Below are 24,750 nucleotides of genomic sequence, written 5' to 3'. Positions count from 1 at the left end.
CACCATCCTACCGACAAGATCTACATATGATATGAGACATTCATCTATACGCGCCCAAACACATTAGACAAATTATAGTTGTAGGACTCAGTTGCATACAGAATTTTTGTAATATTGCATTTCCAACTTATATATCCAGTAATGCAACATTTACAATTTCATCAAACCAAGAGGTCCCTTTTAGTGAATACGCATAAACACAATTGCTTTAGTGACTAGCAACTGTGGCTTAAACGGAAATAACAATTAAACATGCTACATGGCATTTACAAATTACATCAAACCAAGCAGCTCGTAATGAATACATGTAAATACGGTTGCTCCAGTAACTAACAACAATGGCATAAGCAAAAAACAATGCAGAGGAGAGCGAGCAAGCACACGTGCGTGCGTGCGTGAGAGAGGGAGAGAGAGAGAGAGAAGAGAATGTTGTTTAGCTGGTATTCCAAGTAATAATCAATTTATAATTATGATTGTAATATATAACATTACTCCACTGCAGTGACACGAAAGGATAATAAATACAGAAAAAAGAAAACAAAAAAGAAAAAAAAAAAAAAAAAGCTTCAGACATCCAATTGCCATTTTGCAGCAAATCCACAAAAACTGCTTTGGATGTTGTAACTGCTAGGCCTGTAAGCTGAGCCCACAAATTAGGAAATTTTGACACAGAACTCAACCTGGAAATAACAAGAGGCAAAACTAACACACTAAGACAGCAATTATAGATAAACTAATTGAGACCAATAAGTTATGAGATGAATCATTTGGTGAATATGTGAAAAGAAAAGCTGTCGCACTCACTTCAATCATACAAGGATTTGGCAGCTTGAACTCTAAGCAGCTTGTGTTTTCTTTTTGAGATCTTTTCCTCTGATTTTTCGTTCTTGGAGACTGCTCTAGCAACGGCTTTTAGCTTTCTGGCGTTTTTAGATCTCTTCGCGGGTGCCTTTTTTATTTTTCTGTGCCAATGCAAAGAGAATATTGTCAAATTCAAGATGCTTTTCAAGTACAGTGCATGAGAATTTCTAATGACCTAATAATTCATTAGGCACAAAAAAGCATTATTAAGCAATATCCAAGTCAGTCAACCAAAAAATTTACAATACTCGATGAAATATTTAAACAGTAACGGCGAAAATAATTTCACGCTAGTAGAAAAAGCACAAATCACGCAGAATCTCTGGCACATGAGAATGAAAACCTAGAATTGGTTTGCTTACAGAACTACCTCAAAGTTGTCACAGTGAGAGAGACCAAAGTAAAGTGCAAAATAGAGTAACTATCCAAATAAGAGATTTTCTACAAAGAAGATTAATCTATGGGCTCAATGTAAAAGCAATGGAAATACACAGTTCTCTAAACTTTAGTACATATGCCCTACTCTGTTCAACAGCAAGTAAATAACTATATAAATTAGCAATTTGATCATAATTCCTCAGCATAAATAACATTCTTGTTGGTTGTGGTTTTGCCTTTACAATGAAACCAAATGTAACAGACCACTCAACTAGCAGAAAGTTAAGAATCGTTGGATGATTAGCTAATGTAAAGCAATAAACTAACTTATGTAAAAATATAAGCATTGTTGATTTTTGTTCATCAAGAAACAAAATTAATTGAACCAATGGTAATCTTCAGTATTTATCAACCACAAATTCATGGTGTTAAGTGCTATCCCAATGCAAAAATAAGCTAACTTATATAACTAGTTTTTGAATCTAGCACTTGAGAATCATTTCGTCCTCAATTAGTGTCAAAATAACTCTGCCCCCGTATCTTGAGTATCCTTTGCATATCCGTCAAATATACGGTAAGAATGTCAAATATTTTTGTGAAGGATCCGACGTACATCGGGTGTATGTTGCGCGATTATCGATAACCAATACATATTTGATACAACTAGAAAGGTAAAATGAAGTATTCATACATCATTGGTCAATAGAAGCAAGTTAAAACAAAGCAAGAAGTATTAGAAAACATTAATTACATTACTATGTGCACTTAATCTCCTCGACCCAACCATCTAGCAGATCAACTTATCAAAAATATTTGGTGTTATAAAATCTACCTCATTTTGCAGTGCAGCTTCTTAACTTGTTAATCTGAGAGACCATTTTGGGCCTAAACAGAACCAATGCGTTCATAAAATTGGTCAAGTACGTATCACCAAAACTTCAAATCTATTTGGGTTCAATACAAGATTAGGTCAAGTCAACATCGCCGTCATACTAGTCGTTGCAATATAGACAAATATAAAGATAACTGCCATAGCCCTTGAAAGAAGAGATTTGCATATATGAATTTGATTTATAACATTAAGCGGCCATGTTTAGTATTTCGCTGAACAAGTTTATATCCGAAATTTTATGAAGCAGGATAACTACACATAAATAGCATTCCATCGATTAGAATTTTAAGTAGCAGTACAGCTGCAGTTACCAAATATAACCTATGTCCTATAAAAACCTTGAACTTACGACTTACAACTGCTTCAACATAGCATCAGCTTATCAGATCCCCCGTAATAATCCTAATCTGACACTATTTATTATCTCTAAGCTGGTTTCATTGTCGAATACATTATTAGTGACACAAAAAATTGCCTTCTAAATAGCACATCAGCTCTGCAACCGAAACCCACTAACAGGAACAGAATTTAATCTTGTTAATGGCCTAATGCTATTGAACTAAACCTGCATATTCATACTTCTATATAAGTTTTACAATCTTGAAAATATCAAAACAAAAACAGTGAACCCACATCCTGCAATTATGATAATCATGCAAGTTAAACCACCTAATTTATGTTGCAAGATTCTATGTTAGTCTGACAACTAAAATCCTACTATTCATTGACTTTTTCGAGAAAAAACAACTGCTTCTTTGGCTTGGCTTCTCAAGGCAACTACTCTGCTCTAACAAGTAGCAATTCTTGCATTAGGTGAACAGAAAGCCCATAGCTTTTATGATAGCAAAAAGTCTAAGATGAGTTTCATGGCCACCCAAAGAGCAAAATAGTTCAAACAACAGCTTCTGATTCTATGTTTGTACTAAGCGATTGACCCAAAAAAAAAAGTGCAGCTTCCATTAGACCCACGCAAACAGAGCAATTCTACAACAGCTCTAGCTAGTCAAAACAAAATTAAGATTCAATTCTTCATGCAACACATGAAATAAATTCTTTAATTTGGCTAACATCAAATCTACTTAATAGACTCCAATTAACCTAGTTGGCTAAGATTAACTTACATTACAATTGGGTTTAATTAAATCTAACCTACATATCTGTAGAGTTGGACCATACTATGAGTCATCCTGATTTTTAGTCTACACAAAGGCCAACTTCATTGTGTAAAGGGAATTTGGAATTTGCGCTGTAAGAACCACTCTACAGGAAGTAAATCATACTTGATATAATATATGTCACAGGATTTAAGCCTATTTTTGAAAATAAGAAACATGCTACATTTTCATTAGGAGCCAAGCAAGTTATACGTGATAATTAGATACATCAATCCATTACAGTGCTTACATAGTGGTCACTTTTCATGATCAAGGAACAAAATAATAACCTTATCCTTCTTTCCCTTTCTAAAGGCCTAGCCTTTCAAATTTACGAGGTCATTCCCCGTTTACATTAACCACATCAATAGTCCGAAATTTCCAATGTACATTACATTGAGGTTCAGCAAATATATCGAAGTTTCAGGACAATCTACCCAATTCAATATTAGCTTTGTATTTAATTTCTTTTTAATTTTGTTAAGAAAGTATAAATAGCATGCTGAACAACAAGAGAAGACACTTCTTTTTAAACAAGTAGTGGAAGGAAAAATGATTTGTCATTAGATCTCTTTCATTGAATCTCAACTTTTGTAATTTCTCTTATTTAGCTTACGTTAAATACTGGCACATGCATAACATCCTTCTGTCTAGAATTTCAACTTAATGCAAGAGAATAATGCAAAAGACCAACTCACAATTCAACTTCCTTTTAAACTTCCTTTTAAGAAACATCACCAACCAAAAATAGACTTAGGATCAATCATGATGCATCTGCAAGTGATCAACAAGATTTTCTCCTTTTTTTTCCTTTGTGGGGTAAAGAGATCAACAAGAATTCACCTTTGTACCATAGTACACATAATGCTTTCCTACCATTATGCAACGAACTTGATGCCATTCAGAGTATAATATGAGAAGCAAGCGTCGATGTCAGTACAGGTTATACAAAGAAGTACCAAGAGTTGAGCTAGAATAGTATTAAAATTATGAGTCCTCGGCAGTTCCACATTGCGTCCAATAATGGGGCATTCAAATCGAAGGCCAGCACCATTACACATAATCTATGGCACATGAACTTCCTAGAAACCCAATTTCGTCGATTTTATTTACCTATTGTTCACACACTCTCAAACTTAGTGTATTTGAGATCACACGATCACCACGTAAATAATGTTAAAATATCGTGCAAATTTGCTTCTTTTGAAGTTTAACTACCATATATGATGTTAAATGAAGTCAATAGTTGATTCGGATGTTCCATCATCAGAGACGACATGGAAATTACCGAGTGCTTGGTACTTCTTAAAGTATTCCAGCCCAATTCGAAATGTCAATATAGAATCACTAGGCCATTTCACTTATATATGGATCGATAGAATATAACTCATATACATGCTAATGATACTTCGAAAAACTCCCAAACCCTAAAAAATATTTCCCATTATATTTTTGTATGGAGATTTTCTTAACCTAAACATAATGAGAATGACCAAACGAGATAAATTGAGGAACAAAAATTCAATATTCACAGCTAATTAGCGAATTTCTCCAATAAATTCTCACTAAATATTACAAATAAACCAAATGTTAAACCAGAAGTTCGAAAAAACACAAAATAAAAGGGTTTTGGAAAAAAGGACCTATTCATTGCAAGAAGAGGCGTACTCGTCGCTTTCCCTTCTGATGTATCCATAGCTGCAAAAAATTGTTGTAGTTAAAAAAAAAAAAAAGGACAATTTTTTTTAAAAAAAAAAGAAAAACAGCGAGAAAAAAGAAAAAGGTTCTGTACGTTGAGGAGCATCACGAGCGCCTTCATCGGAGACGTCCATGGCGACGGCTCCGCCGTTGTACTTCTTCTTCTTGTTCCTGTTCTTCGCCATGGCCGAGCTTACTAGGGTTTCTCCGCCGAGCTTACTAGGGTTTCTCCTGACGCGGCTTTTACTAGAGAGAGGGTTCGCATAAACCCTCAGATTAAGTCTATTGGGCCTAAGATATTACTATTTCCATGTTGGGCTGCGAGCGCGATTGGGCCCATTCTGGGCTGCGTCCACCAAATTGACTGGGTCAACTTTGCAAGGGGTCGTTAATATCGCTAGAATATCGCACAAGGGTTTGGTCATTAGGCAACAGCAGTTCTTCTCTAGAATCTTTAGACTTATTACGGCCTATTTTATATGTTGGAAGTAGGAATGTTAATGGATACGGATATTCGAATTTTATCTGAATTTGAATTCAAACAGAGCTGATTTTATCTGATGTAAATGCATATGGATATGGATTCCGATGGATTCGAGTTCGGGTATGGATATTTAAAAAACAAATTCGAACTCGAACCTGAACCCGACCCGAACCCAAACCCGAATATGAATCCGAATCCGAACAAATTTAATATAATGTAATATATAAAAAAAATTCAAACTATTAAATCTGAATCTAATAGCCAAAAAAACACTCATAATTTTATAACCCAAACCATAATAATCAAAACCTTCCCAACCCTAATAGTAAAAGCCTCAAAAGAAGGGTGCTTGTTCCTCCCTGTTAATTCCTTTCCGTTCCCTGACAGAGGCCAAGGGGGTGGCCATCCTCTTGGGGCATGTTTGTTTCAACGTAAGTAAACTTGGGGTGGAAGTGGACTTTGGGTTGAAGTGGAGTTGGAGTGAAAATTAATTCACTTCCGCTGTTTGTTTTTAACTGTGAAAGTACAGTTTTACGAGTTCTGTTGTTTGTTTGGTAGGAAGTAGATGATGTAAAAAGTATAGTTCTCCACCCCTGGTATACTTACCTCCGAAGTGATATCATTGTCAAATTTGTAACTTAGTGAATAATAAATTATAATAAATTAAAAGTAATATAATTATATACGTATATAATTATATATATGTATAATTATAAAATAAAATTTAAAAAATTATATTATTTGTTTGTATATAAATTATAATAATACAACAAATAAAATTCTAAAAATTAAAAAATTATTAACATTTAACAAATTCATTTTTCATCATTTTCTAAATATACAAATTAAACATAAAATATATTAAAGAAGAGGAAAGGGTAGAGAAAGGGTAACCCTAACACATCAATTCCCACTCTTGCCTTTTTTCACCTCACCGAAATTGACTTCGTCCCATGGGAGAGGGAAGTCAATTTTATTATTTTGGGTGAACTAGATTTTCGGGCGTAATAAAATTACGGTGAACCAAACAACGGAAGTGGTCAGATTTTACCGAAAATTACTTTCCATTTCCACTTCCACCCCACGTTCGTGCAAACAATAGGCCCTTGTTGGCCACTTTGGCTCGTTGCTTCCACCCCAAAAGCTACAAACTCGGAAAAAAAAAGTAAGATATTTAAAAAAAAAAAAATTGATATGGATTTCTTACTTTCTTAGATTCTTAATATCTATGTGCCTTTTTATTCTCATTTTTTACTTTAATTTTTCTTAATTCTTACGGATTGTGGGGCAATGGAAATATCTTTTCCTTTTTAACTTTTAAGAAATTTTTTGTTTTGTTTTTTTTTTAATTAGTATTTTTAACTTTGGTCTCTTAATTTTTATGGGTTGTTAGGCAATGGAACTATCTTCTCCTTTTTTTTTTTACTTTTTAGAAACCTTTATTAGACATTTGAAAATTGTATTGTTGTTTTTAACTATTTGAGTTTATACTTTTTATATTTGGATGCAGTTATTATATGGCATGAATGCTTAATGTTGTATTTGAATATGTATTTTGGAACTTTAGTTTTCTGTATAATATGTTTCCAAATTTTGAAACTCGGAGAATCAGGTTTCGGATTTTTGGTTGGGTTCAGGTTTGTTCCGAATTCGAGTTCGGGTTCAGGTTTCAGATTTTCGATCGGGTTCAGGTTTGGATAAGGATTTTTAAAATCCGTCATATTCGAGTTTGGTTCGGGTTTTTGAAAACCCACCCCGAAACCGACCTGTTGGCATCCCCAATCGGAAGTGAGAGGCCGAAGTCATCAGTGTGACCACGTGATAATCATAGACTAATTAGAGCCCGCACTTTATGGCAGATCGATAGTATTTTAGTCAATCAACATCTACAATTATTAAAATTTAAAAATTAAAAAAATTATAAAAATAAACGAAAACTACTCATATAACCTTTTATATATTATAAAAACTATTAATTTACCCTAGAGCAAGTGGCAAAGGGCTTGGTGGTTGGTACCCGAGACCTGAGTTTGAATCCTAGTTGATTCACATTTTCAGCTAAGTTTATTTTCTAAATGAAATAAACGAAGCATGCCACCTATCTCTCAAAAAAAAAAAAAAAAGAAACTATTATTTTTTATTAATATTTTTAAATTTTTAGTATTTGTAGAGTATTTGTAGAGTTAAAATATTCTAATGACTTTACTTAAAATTTATTCAAACTAAATAGTTTTTGTAGTTATTCTATAAATAAATTTTTTAATTAAAAATTTAAAATTGGAAGACTTATTTTAAATTGCCAAATAAATGAGGTTATCTTTATCATCTTAAAATTGCCAAATATATGAGAAGAAATATTATATGTACTTGGTGTATATTAACCCACTGAGACACCACAACTTATATTAGAGAATTAATTTTTATATGAAAACTTAATGAGATATATTTGATTTACAAAGTCTAATAATTTAAATATATTTAATGAATTAAAATTCAAAATCTATATTAAAGGGTTTAAAGTATACTAGTGTAGTAACCCGTGCGTTGCGACAGGTAGATACTATTAAAATAAATTTAGTGTCTAACTAATATATCAAAAATTTATTATTATTTTAAAAATCAAAATAGTCCAAGCATGTTGGCTTCTTGTAAAAGTATATTAATTTGCTAAAGTTGATTAGTAACAAAATATTCATAGAAAGATAATAAGTATGTTAACCTATTGAGACGAAAAATGACATACTATTTGGGAGAGATTTAGATAAAAAATCTAATAAAAATTAACATTTTATAAATCAAAACAATCAAAGAGTTAAACTTTTTTGTATAAGTTATATTTTTATTCCTTCATTTTCTATATAAGCTAAGATACTTATCCCTTCAAGAAAATGAAGACCTTTTTAGATCATATATCAATCTAATTTTATAAACAGCTTATATCAGTTAATAAAAAAAGTCATAAAAATAGAAAAAAAAAAGCATATGAAAAGTTATATAATAAATTTTTAAGAGACAAAAAGATATACAACCTAACACAACCAAATACAGTAAATATAATACAGAACTTTACTTTCGAGAAAAAAAATATAAAAAACAAAGGATAGAAAAAGGAAAAAATAATAAATCTTTAGTATAACAAACACATTAGTTTGAATACCATACAAATAAAAAAATTTAAAAAAACTGAATAAAATTATTTAAGAAATTTTAACGATACAACATAAAGAATACATTAATCTTTTAAAATAACTCCTGAAATTTGAAGGAAAGCTCGATTTGATGAAGATGGTAACACTAAGCTCGACGATGCAGCGTGCAAACTTATACTCCATCTACATAACGTGCTTGATCTTAGCCTCGGAGCTCATGGAGGAGGAAAAGAAAATAGAGAAGAAGAGAATTGGGCTTTTCGTAGGTTTCTACGATTTACTGTTTAGATTAGGATTAAAGTAGGTGAACCATTAATTAGACGTTATGTTTGTAGGAAATGTGAAGGGTTGGATTAAGGTGAGTGGACAATTAATTAAAAGTTATGTTTGTAGGAAAGGCGAAGGGTTGGATTAAGGTGAGTGGGCTATTAATTAGATGTTATAGGTGCAGGGAAGAATTAGATATTATAGGTGGCGGGAAGACGACGTTATGTGTATAGGAAAGGCGAAGGGTTAGGTTAAGCTTAGTGGACTATTAATTAGATGTTATAGGTGAAAAGAAGCCGAAAAGTTGGTTTCGCTAAAGGAAGGAAACTCCGCCACATGGCTTTTTTTGGGGGGAATAATGTATAACTAGTGTAGTTACCTGCGCGATGCGGCAGACAGGTATTATTGAAATATTATATTTTTAATCCAATCCAACTCACCTTAAACAAAAACTATCAAATAATTCCAAAAATATTGTAAAATAGGTTAAAAATAGATAACAAATAAAAAAAAAAGAGAGAAAAAAAAAGGATAGAGAAATTATTATTTGGTATTGATCTCTAAGAGGGTGAGACTTACTATTATTTTTGCCGCCACCTTGATCTTCACTGCCATTGCCCATGCTTTCTTTCACAGTCGCCGCCACCGCTTTGGTCTCTAGTACTTTCTCATTCACCACCTCCACCACCACTATGACCTGAAGTATCTAAAGAACTCTACAAAAAAAAAGAGGAGATAGGGTTATGGGAGTTAGAAAAAGTGGATGGTAGAGAAGAAGAAAAGACTTGTGGGCTGGAAAGAGGTGAAGCGGTGGACGTTGAGAAGATGAGAAGATACTAAAGTTAGGAGCTGAAAAAAAAAAAAATTCCACACCTCGTACTAAATGAGAATAGAAGAAGACACCAAAATTAAAAGTTAACAAAAAAAATAGAAAAAAGTAAATTGATGCCACATCTTTTGGCAAATGAAAGAGGTCATAATTTATTATAAAAAATGAATAGATTTTTATTTTTATGACATGCATAGGAGAGAATGAGGCTTTTGTATGAATTTGTATCGTTTAAGATTATATTAGGATTAGGATAGGTGGATGCATTAATTAAATGTTATATGTAAAGGGAAGATAAAGGGTTTGGATTTTTTGTGTGGGTTTCTAAGTTTACGGAACTCATCTTCTTTCTTTTTTGATTACCTTCCGACGTTACAAAAAAGGAATTATGAGATGGAAAGCCGAAGAGACATACGATATGGAAAAAAAATTAATAAAACAGAAATTAATAAGACGATAAGCCGAAGAGGTCGACGTTATAGGGAAGGAATTAATGAAACGGAAAGCCGAAGAGACATACGTTCATAAGGTGAAAGCAAACAGTGAACGAAACACTGCCACGTGGCATTTCTTATGGGGATTAATGAATAGGAATAGAAATAGATGGTGCATAGATTATGTATATCCAGTGTAGAGAATGTTTAATAGAGTGCACTCATAATTCCAAGAACAAGACAAAGAGGAGAAATCTTTCCTTACACCTCATGGACTAATATTTTATACACCGCAAAATATATTAGATGATTAATAGAATATCTGATAATTAGTATTATAAAATAAAAAATAATACATTATATGTAACATAAAATATTTAATAATTTATTGTACTATATAAATTTAGAGTCCGGCTACTGTACTTTTATGAGTATTGACTCTCTTATACTCACAAATTTTCGACCCTTAGATTTATTCCGTTGATCTTTTCCATCCGTTAAATAATACTATTCAACCAACTACCCACTCAACCGTAGGGGACCACTATCATTCTAAGTGGGGATCATCATCATCCTAACCACACATTCCATCAATCAATAGTTAAAAATTTATGAGTACAAGTGGGTATATACTCATAAGAGTATAGTAGCCCCAGCCATAAATTTATCTTTGTTATATATTTTATAGTCGGTTTACGGTGCAATGAATGCATTCAAAATTCATATTAGATATGTGGGATGCTCTCCTTTGTTGTTGCCTTAAGGACGTTGCTCTTTGAGAAACTATATTTAATAATTTAAAAAAGAGAGGAGAAATCTTTACTTGTGTGTGGTGTATACTAATATTTTATATACTGCCAAGTATATTAGATGATTGATAGAATATCAGATAATTAGTATTATAAAATTAAAAATAATATAATATATGTAATATAAAATATTTAAATAATTTATTGTTCTATACAAATTTATCTTTGACACATATTTTATATACGATTTATAGTACAATGAGTATGTCTAAAATTCGTATTAGACTCTTCTTCATTGTTGCCTTAATTGGGACGTGGTTTTTTGAGAAGCTATTTTTGTGATATGACAAATCGTTAAATAATTTTTATATAGATAGATGTTTTGAGAAGATAACCATCTTCCACTTTGTTGGGTGTAGGGGTGTAATGTGGACTGCGTCAGGCCTGCACGGTCCATATTTATCCGAGCTGAAATAGGCTAGGGGCTAGTCCTGCCTGGCCCGACATCAAATCCGGGACAGGCCGTGCGTGGGCCGAACTCCCTAGCGTCCGGCCCAGTACGGCTCCTCGGCCCGGAATACACGGGCTGTGCTCCTCGCCAGCTTGTTTTTTTTTTAATTTTTTTTAAAATATATTAAAAATCTAAAAATATAAGCAACAAATTATTTTTAGTTAAAATAATATTTTGATTAGAAAAGTTAAAATTTATAAAAATAATTATAAAATAATAAATATTTAAATTTATTTAAAATATATATATGTTATTATTTTTTTGAAACAAAAAGAATTGAGTGAATTTTTGGTCAAATGAACAAAAATAATTTTAGTCCATTGGACCAAAACCACTCCTCCCAAGGTTTGGGAGGCAGACCTTGGGAGGATATCTCCTGGGGAGGAGGGCCCCAGGAGATCAGACAAACCCCAAGCCCAAGGCAATTTGCCTCGGACCTAGGGTCTCAGGCCGTGTTGACCCGGCTGGCACGGCCCAAACAGGCCGTGCCGTGCCAGGCCACCGAACTCTTCTTGGCTCATGCCCGTTTCGAGCCGTACCGTGCTATATCGGGCCAGGCTGTCGGATCCCAAAAAAGAGGCCCAGCACGACCGAAGAGCCAGGCCGGGCTGGCCTAGCACGAATGCTACAGTAGCCATGCCGTGCCATGGCCTGACCTGCAGTCGTGCCCGGCCATGCGGCCTATTTTACACCCCTAATTGCGTGCCATGTGGCCCCTAAATGAATATTTCCTTTATGCAATAGTGAGAAACTTGTGACACCGCGCATTCGGGAAGCAATCTCGAGTCGTACAACCAAAACTCCACCACTTCAATGGATCGGATTAATTAGGAAATACCAAAAACATACCCGAAATGTTGCTTTGAGCAGCTCTAATATTAAAAAACTATTTGGTTCCACATTAAACTATAAATATATTTTTTACATAAAAAAATTTTCACAAGAAATTAAATTTGCGGTTTGTAGGTGTCTGGTTCAATGTGATATAATAAGATAAGAAGGCTTCCAAATATGCTTATTTGGTTCGTAAGACGAACGAAATGAAAAAAAAAAAAGTATTTTACATTTTATTCCTATTGCTTGGTACCTCGGAGAAAGTGAGAGAGCATATTATAACTACAAAAAGAACTATTTGTATTGTAGTGTAGTGTTTTAACAAAAAATACATTAAAGTTTTATAGTGTCATAATTTTGTAAAGAAAATTAAATTTAAGATACAAACTAGTAAAAATATACATTTAATTTGAACCTACCCGCTTCGTTTATTTCATTTAGAAATAAACTTAACTGAAAATGTGAATCAACTAGGATTCGAACTTGGGTCTCGGATATCAACTACCAAGTCCTTTGCCACTTGCTCTAAGAACAGTTGGTAACTAGATGAGAGTCCTATTAGTCGTTTTTGACGTTCACACATTCATTTTAACGACTGACACAAATGAACTAGAGCATTTGAACTTCTTTCAAATTCTCTTAAAAAAAATCTTCAGAATAAAATTTCATAAATTATTGACTTCATTTATGTAAGATCAAGCAATCTTGAAAGAAAAAAAATCATGAAACACAATCCTAATTGATTTAATTTTTGATCGAAACTACATAGTTTAAATCTTATTGTCTGAATTTCACTATCTAATCCCTTAATTTTAGAAGATTGTTTAATTTTAACTATTCGTTTTGGGGCTACTCAATAAGAAAGAAAAGTGATTTTTTTTTTTTTTTTTTGAGAGAGATAGATAGCACGCTACCTGCTTCGTTTATTTTATTTAGAAATAAATTTAGCTGGAAATGTGAATCAACTAGGATTCGAACTTGGGTCTCGGATACCAACCACCAAGCCCTTTGCCACTTGCTCTAGGGACGGTCGGTAAGAAAAGTGATATTTAAACTTTGTGAAATAGGGTTACCGGGAAGGTCAAATATCCAAGATCATGCTCAATATTACTAATGTCAATTTAGATATTTCAACATTGAAAACGAGTTTATAACACAAAAAAGCTTGTTGCTATTAGTTTGATGCTATTAGTTGAATCCTAGTTTAACTCCATATAAATGTATTATAGATTGTATTATTTTATAAGTTGGGCTAGAATACTATTGATAGCAAAATGCTTTTTTTGCTATCAAATTTTTAGCCTTTGGATCAATTTCTTTCATCATTTCTAACCATTGGATTAAATATTATAACCCAGTGGGAACACTCAACCCTAGTGGGACCACTCAATCCTAAAAGACTAACATCATCCTAACCCTACAATTTCTCATCCAAGAGTTAAAAATTTAATAGCAAAAAAGGCATTTTGCTAACAATAGTATTCTAGCCTAGCTCTTATTTTATCATGATTAGATTTTGTTCTTAACATAATTTGCAAGTTTCATAATCTTGTTATGACTGCTATAATCTTATCATACTGTTGACACAAAGATTAAATTATAAATTAAATTTTCATTAAATAATCTTAATCTAACATGATGAAAATTAAATTTCTCTCATATTACAATTTTCATATAATAATTAAATTAATAATTATCATTAGTACATGTATGGAAGTAATTTATCTTAATCAAACTTTACAAGTAACCTCATCATCTTAAGATGTGATATACTGGATTCTGGTAATGAGCAAAATTGTAATTTGAGATGAGTAATAGTATGTTCTTAGAGTGTGGATTAAAATTGATGTGAAAAGAAGAATTGAAATCAAAATTGAGCCAATTTGCAGGGTTTTGCCATTTTCTGGATGCTCGGAACTGGTTTAGGGCACTCGGAAGTACTGTAGCTGAGGGATTTTGATCCGGGATGATCAAACATTCCAGATAAGTTTCAAGCCTTGCAGATAAAGTGGAGGTCGTTCCAACTACTTCGGTTAGGATAAGGATCGAAATGGTTTCAGTGGATATATGGCTTCCAACTACTTCGGTTAGGATAAGTATTGAGGTTGTTTTAGTGGATCAGAAGATTAAAACTAGTCAACCAAATTGGGTAAGAATATAGCCAATTTGGATAAGGATAAGATACGAATTTTCAAATATTTTGTTCTTATCTTCTTGTAAGCCTGAAGACTATAAATATGCCCTACTGGCTCTTGTAAAGTCACTCCAGTTAGAGAGAGTTAAGGTACAAACTCTTCCAAATAAAAAATATTGTGTTCTTTTCTTTTTCTTATTAATCTGGTTCTAAATATCCATTGAGGAGGCACTATGACATTGCTTCCTCTTTCAACAGATCAAGTAGTATCAAAGCATCTGCTCCGGGTGCATGGTGCGAACCAGAAGTGTCTACAAAGCTACCGGCGAACAAGTCTCCGTCCTCGACATCTTCTGCAAGCCACCGACGAGGAAAACGAATAGCACACTTACCACGTATGCAGACGAGCAGATAGCAATGACATCCGACCTTGCCGCCAAGGTCGCCGTGCTGTCTGACGACATGAAGACCGTCTTAGATTGGATGAAGATCAAATCTGCAGCACCATCGACAATGCCAATGGAGAAGAGCGGTCGGCTCTCAAGAACTTTTCCTCCAAAGGTGCATGTGACGCCGATAAAGGGTGCTGCCGAGGATACCTTGGGTCTGCGAGATGACGATAACTTAGACGATGACAGAAGTATAGCTCCGTTGCAAGTAGAAGGGGAGGTTGCAACCGTTTAAGGTTGAGGCCAAGATAGAGATCCCCAACTACAACGGTTTTGTCGACACTGAAAAACTAGATGCCTGGCTTGACCAACTGGAGACATACTTTGATCTCTACAACTATAGTAATGCGGAGAAGGTAATTTTTGCAAAACTAAAATTTGTAGGTCATACATTGACTTGGTAATTTTTTATTACACGATGAGGTTGTTAAATTTGTACGTACATTATATGAGAAAAAAAAAAGTGAGGTTGTTTGGATTGTATATGGATTATTAAAATTTTTGTTTGATTGTTATGATTGTATGAATAGATTATTAAGATTTTTTTTTATTGTTAGGATTGTACGGATAGATTATTAGATTTTTCAAGTTGTTAAAATTATATGTGATTTGTTGAAAAAAATTGAGGTTGTTAGGATTGTATATGGATCGTTTGAATTTTTTGGTTGATTGTTAGGATTATATAGATAGATTATTAGAATTTTTTTGATTGTTAGGATTGTATGGATAGATTATTAGAATTTTCAAGTTGTTAAAATTATATGTGATTTTTTGAAATATTTATGTGGTTGTTAGAATTATATATAGGATATATAAAAAATTAGTAAATAAGTGAAAGACGGTGAATGATTCACCGCTCTTTTGAGAAATTAGGAAGGCGGTGAATCATTCACTATTTTCATAAAGGCGGTAAATCGTTCACCATTTTTAAGAGAAAATTCCAACTTGGCTCCTACATTGCAAAAAGATGGTTAGTTTTTTTAAATATAATTTTGGTAAGGTTATTTCGTAAATACTAAAATTTGAAAGAGTTATTTTGTAAAAAAAGTCTGTCAGGGCCATTAAGGAGTGGCCTAGGTCCAAAAATGTGACGGAGATGCGGAGCTTCATGGGCGCTTGCCAATATGTCCAAAAATTTATCCAGTACTTTTTTATCCTTGTTGCCCCTCTATATGCACTAACAAAGGCCAACCAAAAGTTCGAATGGAGTTCAAAACATTAGGGCATGTTCCGACTTCTACAACGAAAGATATGTGAGGCGTCTGTCCTTACCGTACCAAATCTACAACGAACATTTGTGTTGGAGGCAGACGCGCTGAGATATGCTATGAAGGTTGTCTTGATGCAAGACGATCGGCCTATTGCGTATTACTCAAAGATGTTCCAGGGAGCTCAAAAGAACTATCCGACCTATGACAAGGAACTCTTGGCACTACACCAGGCGGTGAAATATTGGCGGGTCTATCTCCTAGGAAAGGAGAAAGTGATGCATACAGACCACTGCTGTGAGATCCCTGGAGTTTGTCTGTGGAGGCTTGTCGACAGCTCTGGAGAGTGTCGGGACAAGCCCGAGTCGCGTTGGCGTCAAATAGACGTAAAACGGACTCCGTGCGACGCGAGGGCAGCTTATAGCGAAGAAATTTGCAAAACTGCAGCATTCTCTGCTTGCTGTACCGGTACAAGCTTAGTGGCTGTACCGGTACAACCATCGCAGACTGCTCTCGGGTTGGCATGTGTACCGGTACAGAGGCCCGTGTACCGGTACACTTGAGTAGGTGAGGGGGTAATTGGGTCTTTTCTCCACCTCGTTTGTTTCACCCATCCCACCTACTGCTATTTACATGCTTAGAGAGCTGAGAGAGGAGAGTTTTCTGTTCTTCTTCCTCTCCCTCTCTAGCATTGGCCGAGCAAGGAGGAGAGATTGCGGAAGCGCGGATTCGTCGCCAACGTTGTGCCGCGGAGTTGTTCGTGCGCACGTTTGTCGCCGTGGGGCTGTGAGGAGCTTGGGCGGGCTTGGATTTGCATCGTCTTCGACGTGGTGACGACTCTTGAAGGTTGTTCAAGGTGAGTGTGTTGCTGGAATCGCCTCTATTACTTCAGCAACATCATTTTGAGCTTGAATGCTGTTTTGCTGTTTTTCGCCGTCGACCGTTGGTATTTCAGCTCGTTCTCGGCGTAGGAACGTCGGATCGCGACGAGGCTTGGTTCGTTGGATTCGGGACTGCGAGAGGAATCCACGAAGCCCTTACTTGCTGGATTTGGTGAAGGTTAGCTTGGTCGAATCCCTGTTGTACCTCATTGCTGCGAAATTGGGACTGAATTGGTGGATTTTGATCATATAGCTTGGAGTAGCTCGAGTGCTAGACTTGGAGGGTTCCCGTGGATCCAGCAGGGGTCACTTTGGTTCGAGGCCTTGTTCGCTACCAGGAGCTAGCTTCTTGAGGTGGGTTACATCGGTTTCGACTCCTAAGTTCATAATCGTCGACATGTATAGATCTGAATTTTGGTAATCTAGTTTAGCTCAAATTCATGGGTTATGTGCTTGAATGTGAGAACTGAATTTTGAGCATGTTTTATAATTATTTAAATTATACATGTTGGATTTGGAAATTGAATTAGGAGAAAACCGCGATTTGGACCTGTCACCAGTTTTAAACTACCTGATTTAGCTCTAGGAGCCGTTAGAAAATTGTACTGTCGCAGTTTCTTCGAGACGAGTACTCCAGGTAGTTTAGAATGTATTTACACTCGTGCTGGTTCGCCGAGTGGATTTTTACAGGGTCGTTCAGGTCGTTTCGGACTGTTGGGTGCCGTCAGAGTTGACGGTGGACCCGTATCGCCTTTTTGGCGTCAGATTGTGCCGAGGGCACGTTACCTGTTGGTTGTTAGACCAGTTTGAGTCGATTACTTGACTTTGGCTAGTTGGAGCCTGATTGAGCTCGACAGAGATACGCTGCATACTCGGTTGGGTAGCGCCCACGAGTGCCACTCCGGAGTCAGGCTTGTGCTTTTGCGTTGGTGTCGCTCATGCCAGTTGGACTTGCTCTCCACGGACCAGTTAGAGTGGATAGAGCCCGATAGTCGCAACGGGGCAGGGACGGGTGTATTCACAGTCCCGGGGACGGGTATGCTTACAGTCCCGATTGGATTGGGTCAGATTTGACATTTCCTACAGTTGGTTAGTGTAGAGCATGATAGTGTAGTGGATGATAGCGGTAGAGTATGCTTCCTGCTTTCCTTCTATCCTTGCTCCCTTCTGTAGACTTAGTGGGTGACCGATGTTGTTTTGGGCGGTACCCACTGAGGACTACTTGTTTTTACAGTAGTTCTCACGCCCAGTTGTTACCTATGTTTTTGCAGAGCCACAGGTTCCGGCTGCTGCACCGTCCGCGGACCAGGATCGAGGCAAGGGCGTCGCGAGTTAGAGCCCTACCCGACGTGCTGAGCTAGAGGTGCCCTACTGCAGGTAGATGTTTTGTTTCGAGTTTATGTACATAGTTGACTTAACTCGCCAGTGCGAGTAGCTCTGTATTTTGGATCCGAACTATGTATATGAAACTCTGTTTTATTTAGCTTCAGTTTTCTCTAGCAGCTCTCTACTACTGTTTGTAGTAGTGTTTGATTTACAGGTACAGCTATCGCTTCGTATACAGGGGAAATTCCTTTGTATACGGCGGATTTGTCGGCGTGCCCGGGGAAAGTGTAATCCGGGGCGTGACAACTGCCCGCTTTAGTACTTCCAAACACAATCAAAATTGCAACAGGCACGTCACATGAAATGGATAGCGTACTTGTAGTAGCTCAATCTGGTGATCAAGTACAAGAAAGGCGCTCACAACAAACTGGTTGATATGCTATCACGACCACGAGTGGTAGTACTTTGTTTGTCGATATTTATGCAAGTTCAACCAAAATTTCATGAGTATGCAAGCTTATATATGCAGAAGACTCAGATTTTCAAGGGACACTGGCTAACATCAAAGCAAAATGACCTGCTGAGTTTGTCTTGCAAGGCGGTCTACTGTAAAAAGGTGCATTATTATGTGTACCTAAATATGGCAATCGAGTATGATGGATCCGAGAAGCACATACCTCGAAGGTGGTAGATCACTTCGGGGTGAAAAATACCTTACAGAATCTCCAGCGCTATGTCTATTAGCCTCACATGCAAAATGATGTGGCGTGATTTGTGAAGGGATGAGTCCTGTGCTATACATCCAAACCCGCTAATCGAAAAGTGGGCTTCTATACCCCTCTTCTAGTGCCGACTCGTCCTTAGAAAAGTATCTCCATGAACTTCTTAGTAGGTCTCCCGAGGACCTAACGGAGACACGACTATCTTTACGTGATGGTCGATCGATTCTCCAAAATAATAGTACTTGTGCCATGCAAGAAGACAATCACTAGTGAGGAAACTGCATGACTGTTCTTCTAATACATTTAGACACATTTTAGGCTACCAACCTTGATTGTGTCTGACTGTGACAGCCGTTTTCTAAGCAACTTTTGGTGATCTTTGTGGTCTGTGATGGATACAAAGCTACAACGGAGCACAACCTTCCATTCTCAAATCGATGGTCAAACATAAGTGGTCAACTGAACAGTTATACATTTGCTGTGAGGATATAACACTCGACACCCCAAGACTTCAGATGAGAACCTTCCATACTTGCAGTTCGTTTTCAATCGAGCTATACATAGTTTCACTAGCAAGACTCCCTTTGAGGTGTGCTTGGGTTACTTACCAGCAAGCCCATTCGACTTGGCATTCACGGCCGAGCAACTGCAGACCACCAAGGAGGAAAATGAAATGGCAAAGGCATAGCGCTTCTTGGAGAGCGAGAGCAATCATAAAGTGCATAGCTAGGTAGAGCAACAACTACAAAAATCTTAGTAGAAGTATAAAGAACGACATGATCGACATCGATGTGAAAGGCGACTTCCGAGAGGGTGATCTCATTTAGCTCCACCTCAACAAAGAGCGCTTGAAAGGCGATAGTAGGAAACTTAAACCCATTCGCTATGGACCTTTCAAGATTCTAAGCAGAATTAGTGAGAATGATTATCAATTGGAGTTGCCTGCATACATGAAGATGCATTCGATTGTCAATGTCGAAAACCTAAAGTCATTTGAGCTATTTTCTGGATGATAAGCCCGGAGAAATACTACCAACCATGGAAGAACTTGTAGTAGAACATGAAGAGCTGCTAGCTGAGGATACTATTCTAGAATGTAAAATCACAACGACGCGCAAAGGTGAACGCAAATTCTTCCGTGTCATACGAAAAGGTCAAAAGCCAAGTGCCGCTAAGTGGTTCATAAGGAAAACTGGAGAAACTCAGTTTCGTCACTTACAGTTCTAGATCTAGCAGGTGGTGGTTCCTCTCAAAATTAGGGAGCCATGATTCGGGTCGATCAAACATTCTAGATAAGTTTCAAGTGTTGCAGATAAGGCTAAAGCCATTCCAATTACTTCGGTTAGAATAAGAATCGAGGTGGTTTCAGTGGATATAAGGTGGAGGCTTCCAACTATTTCGGTTAGGACAAGAATCGAGGTGGTTTCAGTGGATCATAAGATTAAAACTAGTCAACCAAATTGGATAAGAAAGAGCCAATTTGGATAAGAATAAAGATATTATTTTTTAAATATTTTATTCTTATCTTCTTGTAAGCCTAAAGACTATAAATAGGAGCCCTACTGGCTCTTGTAAAATCACTCTAGTTTAAAGAGAGTTAATATACAAACTCTCCCATATAAAAAATATTGTGTTTTTTCTTTTTCTCTTTAATCTAGTTTTAGATATCCATTGGGGAGGTGCTATGACATTGCTTCCTCCTTCGACGGATCAGATTTTAGTTTGGATCACACTTTCATACACTCGCTTTTAATATAGCAGCTTGAAAGTTTGGCACTTGGGTAAATCAGTAGACTGGTAATTTGAGCTCTAGAATCGGATGCCTGATTCTATTGTAGCAATTCAAAAATTTGACGGTTGGTTAAGTCGGTTAACCGATGACTCAGCATGCTGACTCACCACGTAGGGTCACCGAATTTTCAAATGCAGAACCGGGAGCCCAGAAGTGGATTCAGGTGCATTTTTCAAAGGTTTTGGATGACCGAATGCAAGCAGGGGCATCTGGAATGGTACATATAGAGGGTTTCGGATGCCTAAAACCTAGAATCTGGCCCCCGAAACGTGGAATTTGAATGAAAATTTTTTTTTGCAAATTTCTAGACTTTTGTGTTATTGTAGCCTTATAAATATAGACCCAAGGGTTTGTTTTCCCTGTCCACCACACACACACACAAAGGGAGAGAGAGAGAAAAAGAGAGAGAGAGAGAGAGAGAGAGAGAGAGAGAGAGAGAGAGAGAGAGAAAGTGTGATTTAGTTAGAGAGCAGGAAAAAGGATTCGAGGAATAATTGCAAATAAGTGATGGTTTTTGAAGTGTGATTTGCAAGTAACTAAAGCATGGAGTACCATTTGATTGTGATTCTTATGATAATATTGATTGTGATAATAAATGATAGTGATGAATTGTGTTTAGGAAATTTATTTGGTCGTGGTTTATGTAGGGTATCGATGCTGAGCAACTCCTTTTCTTGCATTCATTTGGAGACATTGGTGCAGGTGAGTTTCATGTTGCTGGACGCGACAAACTAACCTCTATGTCTATTCTTTGTTTATGAATTTATAAGATTCCTGTTTATATCATTGTTATGTAGTTCCCTTTGATACTTGATGGTTCACATCCCTATGTTTGATTCTTGATGATTGTGACACTACTTGGACTGGAGAATGTGAGATATTGAGGATTTTATAGCTTTGTGATTTAGATTTTAGTATTCTTGGTCGAATTCATAACATTAGAACCTTGATGGATATGCAGATCTATGGAAATAATTACCTGATTATAGATAGTAGTGAGACATGTGATATATGAGTATGATTGAGGATTTGAGTTTTTGACCTGATAAATATTAGACATATCGTAGATGATCGGGATTGTGGACACCTGGATTATTGATTATGATTTGTTTGATCTTTGCATTGACCATAGTTTGCAAGACCACCATGAGTTGAACAATTGACAGTGTTATATGATACTTGATGGAGTTGCTCCCTACGAGTGTCTCTCTAGAGTGTGGCAATTGGCATGGGCTAGAAAGTTGTTGGATAGAGCCCCATGTAATAGGCCTCAACAGAAGGGTGGTTCTAACTGACACAAGGCAGCGCAGGCTTGACCAAACATATGAGTTGGTTGTGACAATTGAGTCTGATATCTTTGTTTGATTTTATCTGACACTGATGCATATCTATGTTTGCTTTCACATTGACTTATTTGGAGATCTTTCTATTACACTTTTTTTTCTTGTTTTACATTTAGAGACATGATAGTACCGTACTTATCACCTTACTTCATATTATGCTCTATTTACTCGCTTTTTATAGCCTATTTACTATTCTCACCTCTAAAAGGCGTAGTCGTGTAGGTCATCATTGTTGTCGACTATACCCACTACGAACTATTGAATATAGTTCTCACACCTTTGTTATTATTGTTTTCTTTTTCAGAGCATTCAGCACTAGTATCCGATTAAGGTAAAGGAGCAGCGAGCTAGATAGCTTCTTTTATCCAACCAACGACTACTAAAAGTGGACCCAATGGATGTTTGTTGAACACTCCAGATGTATGGGGTGTTCTTTGTGCATTCGGTGGATTTGTTCACGTGCCCAGAGGCTTCCGCTACGATCCCGAAGCATAACGTAAAATATATCATAATCTTTTGATTCCTTAGTCATTAATAAGATTTATAATTAAAAATCAAAATGTAGATAATCTTGTTAAGTGTATTATGCATTATACTACACCTCATACATAAAAATATAAAATAATAAATTTGAACATAACTATCTTGATAGATCACAAATATTTTAGAAATTCTCAATGTTAAAAATAGGATGAAATGATCAAAATATTCCTACATTATGGTCCTCTGTTCCTTCTCTGCAAATGCTGTCAACCCCCTCCCAACCGCCACTGTCGTCTTTTCTCTCTCTATCTTGTCCTACTTGTCATGCTCTGCAACCAAAAGGACAATACCTAACCCGCCATATGCACAAGAGAAAAACCTCTTGTACATGCACGACGTCAAATGCTGAGCAAAAATCTTTATGCTTTAAAATAAATTATAAAATGTAGGCAAACAAAGTTAACCTTTAATAATCAAAATTATCTGTAAATACAAGTAATTTCATGATAACAAATAATTTTCTATAGTTCTATTTAAAATGTTATAAAAAATATATATTTTGTCTAATTAAGCACTATCTAACTCCTTCTAACCCCACCTCCTCTCACCACACTCAAATAATATAGAAACTAAGTTTTTTTTAAGACTAAATTACAGAAAACCCTCCTGTCAATATCCGTTTTTTTACTTTCCCCCTGTCATTCAAAAACCTATACTTTGCCCCTTGAAAAATAAAAAATGTTCACTTCGGCTCCCGCCGTCAGTGTTCTGTTAGGGTTCTATTTATATCTTATTTTTTTATACCCAAAATAAGTATAAAACCCTCATCCATGCCCATACACATGCCCTCGGCCGCCGCTTGGCCACAGCTGCCTCGCCTTTGTCTACCTCTCTGTCCAAGCCCAGACACACGTCCTCACCCTCCTTCACCACCGAGATGAGCAAGATTGAGAAAGAGATGTAAAAGATGAGGACAATTTTATCATTGTGTCACACCGTACCCCTCTATGAACATTTTTTATTTTTCAAGGAGCAAAGTGTAGGTTTTTGAATGACAGGGGGAAGTAAAAAAGTGGATATTGATAGTGAATTTTATGTAATTTAGCCTTTTATTTAAATAAATTCAAAATATGGGAGATTACTATGTAATTTTATAATTTTCAATGAAACAAAATCCCCACTTTCATAGGAGGGATCTTACTGCAGGAGAAAAAACGGGGAGATGGCAACTAATAAAAAAGAAATTTTCTGCAAAAGGCGTGATATTTTATATGCCAAATTGCATGAAATTTAATAGGAGTACTATTATGAAAAATACACTTTCCAAGAAGTTTCGAACAAGAAACTTAAAAGTAGAGAGGCAAAACCATAATTCTTACATTATGTTAAAATCTGAAACTTAGGGTTTATAACACCTTTCTACTCCTCTTTCTCTCCTCACCCCAGCCGCCACCCACCTCCCCCTCTTTATTGCCGGTGCCTCCCCGATCTTTGGCAACCCTACTCCAGTCAACAGAGCTCCGATCGACCATTTTTTTTTGTCTCATTCCCTCTTCCAACTTGATACCAAAACCTTTCTAGTCGGTCGCATCGCTTACAACCACCGACATCGCCATCTTGAACCTTCGGCGACCCCCTCTAGCACTACGTCGCCACTTCGTGGTTTTCTCTCGAGCCAGCTTTGGCCAAAGCTCGAAAAAGAGCTACCTTACTAAACTAGGTTAATAATTCATCGTCACTACCACTCCCAGCCACCTCCCACCACCTTCTAGGTGTCCCTTCTGCCAAACTCTACCTTCCCTAGCCAACACTGGTTGCCCCTAGCCATCGAGAGCAGAGAAGATCCTCTGTTGCCTCCGCCGTAGCTTGGCTGAGCTACCCAGCCGAGCTTCCCTACTCCAGCCACTCCCTCCACTAGAAACACTTCGATGAAGGATGAAGGAGCACGTTACCCCCTCAATTTTTCTGATGCCCATGCTCACCTTAGTGACCTCGGTTGCTGCTGTCAGCGTGTGCTAGTTGCGTTGTCTCGAGGGCTCCCCATTCTGACAAAAATACTCCAACTCTATTATCAGCAACTATTGATGCTCTAGACCATGAACGCAATGTTTGAAACCTTGTTTCCTACCTTCTAGTGTTGTTGGTCGACTCCCAAATCGCAAAATATTGGTA

At 36.4% G+C, this 24,750-nt stretch overlaps 1 protein-coding gene and 1 long non-coding RNA gene across 2 annotated transcripts; one reads left to right on the top strand and one right to left on the bottom strand.

Annotated features, from left to right (window-relative positions):
• Positions 420-5,250, bottom strand: LOC109708426. The gene is made up of 4 exons (XM_020230162.1): positions 5,078-5,250; positions 4,929-4,983; positions 805-962; positions 420-680 (listed from the first exon to the last, which is right to left on the bottom strand). Exons 1-3 carry the CDS (start codon positions 5,166-5,168, stop codon positions 806-808), a joined length of 303 nt encoding a protein of 100 aa, XP_020085751.1. The 5' UTR covers positions 5,169-5,250; the 3' UTR covers positions 420-680; position 805.
• Positions 16,947-18,240, top strand: LOC109709610. The gene is made up of 3 exons (XR_002216166.1): positions 16,947-17,090; positions 17,166-17,266; positions 18,184-18,240. It is a non-coding gene; the product is annotated as an uncharacterized LOC109709610 (long non-coding RNA).

This window comes from Ananas comosus, linkage group 4, assembly GCF_001540865.1.
Source record: "Ananas comosus cultivar F153 linkage group 4, ASM154086v1, whole genome shotgun sequence".
NCBI lineage: Eukaryota > Viridiplantae > Streptophyta > Magnoliopsida > Poales > Bromeliaceae > Ananas > Ananas comosus.
This window is presented reverse-complemented; position numbering and strand designations above follow the sequence as displayed.

Excerpts from the sequence above, each read along its gene's own strand:
- LOC109708426 (XM_020230162.1), bottom strand. The coding sequence starts at position 5,168 with ATGGCGAAGAACAGGAACAAGAAGAAGAAGTACAACGGCGGAGCCGTC. Across the intron at positions 4,984-5,077 it reads CGCTCGTGATGCTCCTCAAC|CTATGGATACATCAGAAGGG; the intron begins GTACAGAACCTT and ends AATTTTTTGCAG. Across the intron at positions 963-4,928 it reads CCTCTTCTTGCAATGAATAG|AAAAATAAAAAAGGCACCCG; the intron begins GTCCTTTTTTCC and ends GCATTGGCACAG.